The sequence below is a fragment of the Piliocolobus tephrosceles genome, chromosome 8 (genome assembly GCF_002776525.5).
Source record: "Piliocolobus tephrosceles isolate RC106 chromosome 8, ASM277652v3, whole genome shotgun sequence".
NCBI lineage: Eukaryota > Metazoa > Chordata > Mammalia > Primates > Cercopithecidae > Piliocolobus > Piliocolobus tephrosceles.
In genome coordinates this window covers 5,169,627-5,177,420 of record NC_045441.1, presented here as the reverse complement: position 1 = coordinate 5,177,420, position 7,794 = coordinate 5,169,627, and the positions used below count along the sequence as shown (strand labels likewise).

General features: G+C 51.7%; 1 protein-coding gene across 7 annotated transcripts in view; it reads right to left on the bottom strand.

Annotated features, from left to right (window-relative positions):
• Positions 1-2,988: 2,988 nt before the first annotated feature.
• The window catches only part of WIPI2 (WD repeat domain, phosphoinositide interacting 2), a 48,033-nt gene continuing 43,227 nt past the window's right edge, over positions 2,989-7,794 (bottom strand). For 4 of the 7 annotated variants that reach the window (XM_023197866.2, XM_023197867.2, XM_023197862.2 and 1 more), the window contains 2 exons: positions 7,084-7,214; positions 2,989-5,977 (listed from right to left, as the gene is read on the bottom strand). In XM_023197866.2, coding sequence (XP_023053634.1) covers positions 5,865-5,977; positions 7,084-7,214 — 244 coding nt within the window. In that variant the 3' untranslated portion in view covers positions 2,989-5,864. The remainder of the gene's footprint in view (positions 5,978-7,083; positions 7,215-7,794) is intronic. The other 3 variants (XM_023197868.2, XM_023197864.2, XM_023197865.2) reach the window with 1 other exon arrangement.

Here is a 7,794-nt window from a genome sequence, read left to right as displayed (position 1 = left end):
TCAGTATGTTTACCTGAAGCTCAGGCAGGCACACACACACACACACAGACACACACATGCACGCACACTAGCAGCACCAACAACAGCTTCACCTAAAATGAAGTGTTAAGAGGAGCTAGGCCGGGCACGGTGACTCACGCCTGTAATTCCAGCACTTGGAGAGGCCGAGGCGGGTGGATCACGAGGTCAGGAGATCGAGACCATCCTGGCTAGCACAGTGAAACCCCGTCTCTACTAAAAATACAAAAAATTATCCAGGCGTGACGGCAGGCACCTGTAGTCCCAGCTACTCAGGAGACTGAGGCAGGAGAATGGCATGAACCCGGGAGGCGGAGCTTGCAGAGAGCCGAGATTGCACCACTGCACTCCAGCCTGGGCAACAGAGCGAGACTCCGTCTCAAAAAAAGGAGGAATCTATTTACGTTATAAGTAACTATAGAAACGATGTGGAGGTGAGGAATCAAGACAGTCTCTTCACATTCTGAACCTTAGAAAGATTTCATTTTTCTTTTTCTTTCTTTTCTTTTTTTTTTTTTTTTTTTTTGAGACAGAGCCATGCTCTGTCCCCCCAGGCTAGAGTGCAGTGGAATGATCTCCGTTCACTGCAAACTCCGCCTCCCGGATTCAAGCGATTCTCCTGCCTCAGCCTCCTGAGTAGCTGGGACTACAGGCATGCGTCACCACACCGGGCTAATTTTTGTATTTTTAGTAGAGACGGGGTTTCACCATGTTGGCCAGGCTGGTCTCGAATGCCTGACCTCGTGATACACCCGCCTTGGCCTCCCAAAGTGCTGGGATTACAGGAATGAGCCACTGTGCCCAGCCTCATTTTTCTAAGTTAGAGACTTTCCTAGCCAGTTATCAGGGAAGGGTAAGAACTGGTCACATCTCAAAACCCTGAGATTGGTTTTGTTTTGTTTTTGTGCTTCAGAAAAAGCCACAGATTGAAAAGGTACGACAGGCGAAGGGTGATGACCTGGGTCAGAACTAAAAGATACATCAGAAAAACCCTATCTGCTTGGCCAATGGTTATCATGATATATTTTCAGTAAGAAATAAGTCATAAAAAAGAGAATTATATGTAAAGCGGGGAGGAGACCCAAACAGAAGACCCATGGCTTCCCTGCACGTTCTTTTTACATCTCCAATACCACAGAGCTAAAGCCAACTGTTCCACCTGTCTCTCCTAAACACACTTGTAAAATAACACATTTGCATTTCCCGCTTGCCGGCCATAGTGTCACAAGTCCGTTTCTTTTTTTTTTGAGAAGGAGTCTTGCTCTGTCGCCCAGGCTGGAGTGCAGTGGCGCGATCTCTGCTCACTGCAAACCCTGCCTCCCAGGTTCACGCCATTCTCCTGGCTCAGCCTCCGGAGTAGCTGGAACTACAGGCGCCCGCCACCTCGCTTGGCTAATTTTTTGTATTTTTTTAGTAGAGACAGGGTTTCACCGTGTTAGCCAGGATGGTCTCAATCTCCTGACCTCGTGATCCGCCCGTCTCGGCCTCCCAAAGTGCTGGGATTACAGCCGTTTCTTTTTCTTTATTTTTTTTGAGACAGTCTCACTCTGTTGCCCAGGCTACGGTGCAGTGGCATGATCTCAGCTTACTGCAACCTCCACCTCCCGGTTTCAAGCAATTGTCCCGCCTCAGCCTCCAGAGTAGCTGGGATTACAGGCGCACGCCACCATGCCTGGCCTCGAACTCCTGACCTCAGGTGATCCGCCCGCTTCTGCCTCCCAAATTGTTGGGATTACAGGCATGAGCCACCTCACGTACATTTCAAACAAGTGACTCGGTCATTCTCTGCATGCAAAGGTCTGGTATACAAAGATGTAGGGCAGGGGACACACGAAACAAGAAGCCTGGCCCATCCCCACCCTTTGCCAATGTGCTTATGAAAACCAGGAGCAGCCAGGCGAGGTGGCTCACGGCTGTAATCCCAGCACTTTGGGAGGGTGAGGTGGGTGGATCACTTCAGGTCAGGAGTTCGAGACCAGCCTGGACAACATGGTGAAACCCGGTCTCTACTAAAAATACAAAAGTCAGCCGGACCTGGTGGTGCGTGCCTGTAGTCCCAGGTACTTAAGAGGCTGAGGGAGAACTGCTTGAACCCCGGAGACGCAAGTTGCAGTGAGCTGAGATTGTGCCACTGCACTCCAGCTGGGCGACAGAGCAAGACTCCGTCTCAAAAAAACAAAAACCCAAAAACGAAAAACTAAACCCAAAAAACTGGACGAGCAACAGGGATGAGTCAGGAATGTGTTTTCTGCCACCCCTCATCCCATTTCCTTGGCTAAGCTGTGGCCGAAGCACTCCCGGCCTTTTACACGTGGGACCTGCTGCTGGCTGTGGAGGCAGGAAGACTCTACTCTCCAAATGAAACCGCGCGTGGGAAGAGTCACCCAATTCTCTCTGTGGCAGGGAGCGGCAGCCATGGAGCTCCTGGGTCCCCCGACAGGGGCAGGGCCTGCTGTTCCAGGGCGCCCACCACCTCCCAGACCAGCTCGCACCACCTGTCCGTTAAGCTTGGTGTTAAGAGAAAAGGCAGGGATGAAAGAGACCCACGTGTAATCTCCATGTGAATTACATTTTTTTTTTTTTTTTTTCAGACAGTCTTGCTCTGTCCCCTAGGCTGCAGTGCAGTGATGCATTCTCGGCGCATGGCAACCTCTGCCTCCCAGGTTCAAGTGATTCTCCTGCTTCAGCCTCCCGAGTAGCTGGGATTACAGGCATGTGCCACCACCCCCAGCTAATTTTTGTATTTTTAGTAGAAATGGAGTTTCACCATGTTGGCCAGGCTGGTCTCGAACTCCCGACCTCAAGTGATCCGCCCACCTTGGCCTCCCAAAGTACTGGGATTAGATGTGTGAGCCACCATGCCCGGCCTCTGAATTACACTTCTTACCCGTATTGTCACCTCCCTCCCTCCTGGCTCTTTATTCAAACACCAGAACTGAATAAAAATTGTGTTTAATTGCAGAAGACACATTTATGTTGTAGCGTTTATTGGGTGCCCACCGCCGGCTGGGCACTGAGCTGGGCGTTTGCAGGACACGCAGTCACACAACACCTCACAACAGCCCTGTGAGGTAGGGATGAGTCCCGCGAACAGTCCAGAAAACGCGGGCTCCCAGCCACCCTGCCCGCTCCCACAGCTAGGCAGGCGGTACAGCACAACTAAAGCAGTTCTTTTTGACTCCAGGTTCTATCCAGCTCTTGGTCCCATTGTTTTGGAGATTACAGGTTTGGTCCCAGAGTCCACTGAGCCCATTTACAACGTTTATAGGTTTTGTTTCCTGTCCCCCACCCTCATTGTCCTTTTTGAAGTTTGGAAAAATATAATTAAAAAATGAATATGAGTGTACAGTTTGGAGTTCGGCAAATTAGTACACGTTCTGTTTGGTTCCGGGTCCCTCTCCATCTGGGTCTCACGCAGCAGTAAGAGTTCTAAAGGGCAACTCAGCGGCGTCTCTGTCCCCGTCACTCCTGAGCATGTCTGAGGCCGCCAGCGAGGCTGGGACTCATGGGTTCGAGCAGAGGAAGAGGAGGAGCTGGTGGGAGTGAATGGGCAACGGCAAAGTGGAGGTGGGTAACCCTCCACAATGGCTGCTCAGCAAACACAGAAATCCTCTTCATTCTTTTCGACCAAGAATCTGCAGTCCTCCTCCCTTTAGAGCGCATGGCTTAGCCCTGACCCAGGCAAGCACAGGGCTTCCTGTGGTCTGCATGGAAAGCACCCAGCCAGCCCTGCCAGGGCCACCCAAGGGGGGAGTGTGGGCCGAGGGTCACAGGACATCCGAGGCCTCCTCTGCAACTGCCTCATCTTATAGTGTGGGAAGCCGAGGCTGCACGAGGAAGAGAATTCCCTGCATCTTCTAGTACTACCAATCCCAAAGACACACAAGAGAGACCTGGCAAAGGAGATTCGAGTCTCCAAATCCTCACGACAGGCAGGCACCAGAACAAACGGCACTTTAACACAGAACTGGAAATGCAGCTCACTCTTTGGTGATGGGGAACCCTAGCTCAGGGTTCCGTACCTCTTGTGCACTTTTTCCCCCTCACGAACACTCACTCTAGCCAAACGTGCCTCTCAGGAGATGGAGTGCACGGTCAGGTTCTAGAGAGCCCTCTGGCCTTGCACCACAAGCCGCGGGCGTGGGTCAAGGCTGCGTGCTGCCGCGGCCCTTCTCATCCCTGCTCAAGCATAGCCCGCTCTGGCCTCGGTGGTCCCCACTGCCTCAGCCTGCGTGACCGGGATCCCACTTCATCAAAGGTCCAGGACAGACATGCAGGGTTTGAAGGAAAAGTTCAATCAGCCCACCTGCACCTCTGCCTAATGCAGATGTTCTGTGTGCCGCACACCAGCGGCTGAGAGGAAGCCTGTGTAGTTGAGTCCAACTCCAACGTCCCCTGCATTTAGGAGTTTGCCGTAAAGCCAACCCAGGAACGCTGGGGCATTTCGCTGCAGCCGCTCAGCGGAGGTGGCAACTCCCCTCCAGCTCTTCGCCCAGTGTGACCACGACAACCATCTGGAAACAGGCGTCCCAGCCTTCCTCGGTTCAAAAACCCGAGCCTGCAAAGGCAGGGTAAATACAGTTTTTGCCTTTTCCCTTCTATCCGTAACTTACACCACTCCAAAGATTCTAAAACCCTCTCTCCTGCCATTAACTCCACTTAAATACCCTCAACACTTTGGCTGCTAGGTGTCTTGGTTTGGAATGCAGAGTCTGAGGTACTTGAGGTTGTTTTAATTCCGTAAATAGGAAAAGGGAAGTGAGGCCAACACTGAAGCTTGCAACCACAATCTCTCATCGGTTTGCTGAGGAAATGTTCTAAGATGAAGATAGAAAGGCACGTGTCGCCCTGTGAAGGACGTGGCCCAGCCGCCTTCTCTCTGTCGCTGTCTCCCGCTACGACCTCTCACACAGGTGGAGAGCCCCTGCAGACAGCAGGGCCCGCGAAAGGACAGCTCGGACGGCCACCACACTTGAATTCTGTGCTTTCCTGGGCATAGGAGTAGCTACAAACTTTCCTTAAAAAAAAAAAATCACACAGTTTTTCAACAGGAAGAGTAAAGTAGAAGAACAGACCATTTAATTATACACACAAAATCGCTTTCCTTTGCTCCCGGGAGTCCAGGCAACCTTTCATTTGCTGCCTGAAAGAAGAAAGGTTTTTAGTATCAGAAAGAACCTCGCTCTCCTCCAATATTCACATGGAAAACAAGATCGGAAACAAAAGTCCACCATGGAAGAAATCCCAGAGTGATCCAATTTGGAAAGAATTTAATTAACAAAATAAAATGGAGGGAAAATGGTCCAGGTGGGGCCCTAGGGAGAGAGGGCTCCTGCCCCAGCTCAAGTCCGCCCAGCACACCTGGTGGGCAGCCCCTGGGCCTGTCGCTGCAGAACTGGCCTTGACGAGCAGACCCACTGTGCACAACGCCACGGCTTCCTTACGCACTCGGCGTTACGTACAGATATTAAAAAACCCAACAGCAGGTGGCTGGAAAGTGGCTTCTAGCTCCCCTATGCTGGCTTGGCACGTTCATGCATGCAAAGCGAGGAGGTTTTGTGGGCTTCACCAAACAGTTAATTTTGGCAAAAAGAGAAAACAAACAAACAAAAAGCTAAAATTCATAAGCAGGATTTAAAAGCCACTGAAGTGAAAACGATGTCTGTCCTCAGCGTTACGGAGTTAGACTACTACTACAATCTTTTTTTTTTTTTTTTTTTTTTTTTTTTAATAAAGTCTCTGCCATCCTCTCCACCGACTCAGGTCAAAGTTCATAGCAGCAATGCACAAAGTCCTCTGTGAAGCCAGTGTTCTCTGCTCCCCGGGTCAGAGGTCACAGGTCAAGTTCAGTCAGTCCGAAGAATCATGGGCGGGTGCTCGCTGTCCTCATCTAGGCGCAGGGCACTGGCCTCGTCCTCCAGGCAGGCACCACCCACAGCACCCAGGTCGTCTGTGTAGGCTGCAAAGAGACGATGAAGTCACCCTTCAAAGGCTGGGGACACACCACAGACCCCATGACACAAACTGAGGACTGTGTTTTGGAAACACTGGTGTATGTTTATAAACTGCAGCCTGTATTAAGATGTTCTGAATTCTGATTGCTTTCTAACGAAATCTTTGCAGCCTTTGGTAGCTCGAGATGAAGTCATTTGTTCTCTGACATTCATAAATGTCAAAATGACACCTGCACAATAAACAGGGGCTCCCTAATGGACGGGCCACAAACTCCCTTAAGCTGGTTACACAGAGCTCAAAAATAACGCCAGGAAAAAATAACGACACTAAGAGACTTTCAGGGCGGGCTTCACGAACCGGAAGTGCCGGTTCACGGATGGGAGAGGCGGCGAGCAGTGGGACAGTCCCGCGTGGGTGCAAAACCACAGGCTCTCCCGCTGGAGTGCAAGTTGGTTTTTTAAAGAAGGTGGCTCACACAGCCAAGGCTGCGGCTGGAGGATCTCGTGCATGGGTCTTAGTGCTGCCGCCGGAAGGGAGCCCGCTGGCCTCGTCCCCCTACAGCTCCTGCACTTCACAGGCCCAGCACGAGGCGGTACTCGGTGCAGATTTGCTGAAGGACGAAAAAAAGGTGGGAGGGAAAGCCCGAGGCCAAACCCTTGGCAGTACTTTTCAGGGTGGCATCTTGGCTGAGAGGTGGCCAGTCTGGGTGCAAGTCACATGCCCCCAGAGTCACCTGAGCCAGGATGACCACATTTTCTTCAAAAACGGAGAAAATGGGCCTGGTACGGTGGCTCAGGCCTATAATCCCAGCACTTTGGGAGGCTGAGGTGGGAGAATCACTTGAGCCCAGGAGGAGTTTGAGATCAACCTGGGCAACATAGGGAGACCCCATCTCTACTTAAAAAAAAAAAAAAAAAGTAAAGGAAACTGAATTCAGCCTTGAGAGGCCTTGGCACACCCATTTACCAACCTCGCCTATGTCCTCAGAACCAGTCCCCCCCTTTCCCAGTGAGGAGCCGGTGGGGTAGCTCCGGAGCCAGCAGGAGGCAGGAGCACTCCGGGGCAGTGGGTGGGGCTAATTACCTTCCAGGTTTGCGTCACGCCCCTTACCAAGTCTCGTTGGGGATGAAGGCACGTAAGTACCTTTTGCTGCAGCTGCGCCATATGTCTGAGTGACTAAGGGGCAGTCGTGAGAGGCAGAGTCCAAGATCTCATTGGCCGTCTCCAGACTGCCGTCCAGCCTGGAGGGGAGAAAGCGACACAGCTCAATGTCTCCACACAGGGCGGCCTCGCGAGCAGCACACACTGGCCACCTTGCCGCAACAGAGCCGACGTGCTACTCACCACACAGGGTACCAGGCATTCATCACGCCATGGCAACCTTCATCTCCTTGTGTATCTGTACACATTTTTACATGAAGAGTTTTACATAGAAAGTCTAAAGACGGAGTTACACCTAACAAGGCAGTATTTCACTTTTACGATGGAAGAACATAACTAATAACTAGGATTCATTATTTTAAGAAAAAGTCAGGCTAGGCCAGGTGCAGTGGCTCACGCCTGTAATCCCAGAACTTTGGGAGGCCAAAGTGGGTGGATCACGAGGTCAGGAGATCAAGACCATGCTGGCTAACACAGTGAAACCCCGTCTCCACTAAAAACACAAAAAATTAGCCAGGCGCGGTGGCAGGAGCCTGTAGTCCCAGCTACTCCGGAGGCTGAGGCAGGAGAATCGCTTGAACCCGGGAGGGTGGAGATTGCAGTGAGCCGAGATCGCGCCACTGCACTCCAGCCTGGGTGACAGAGCGAGACTCCGTTTCA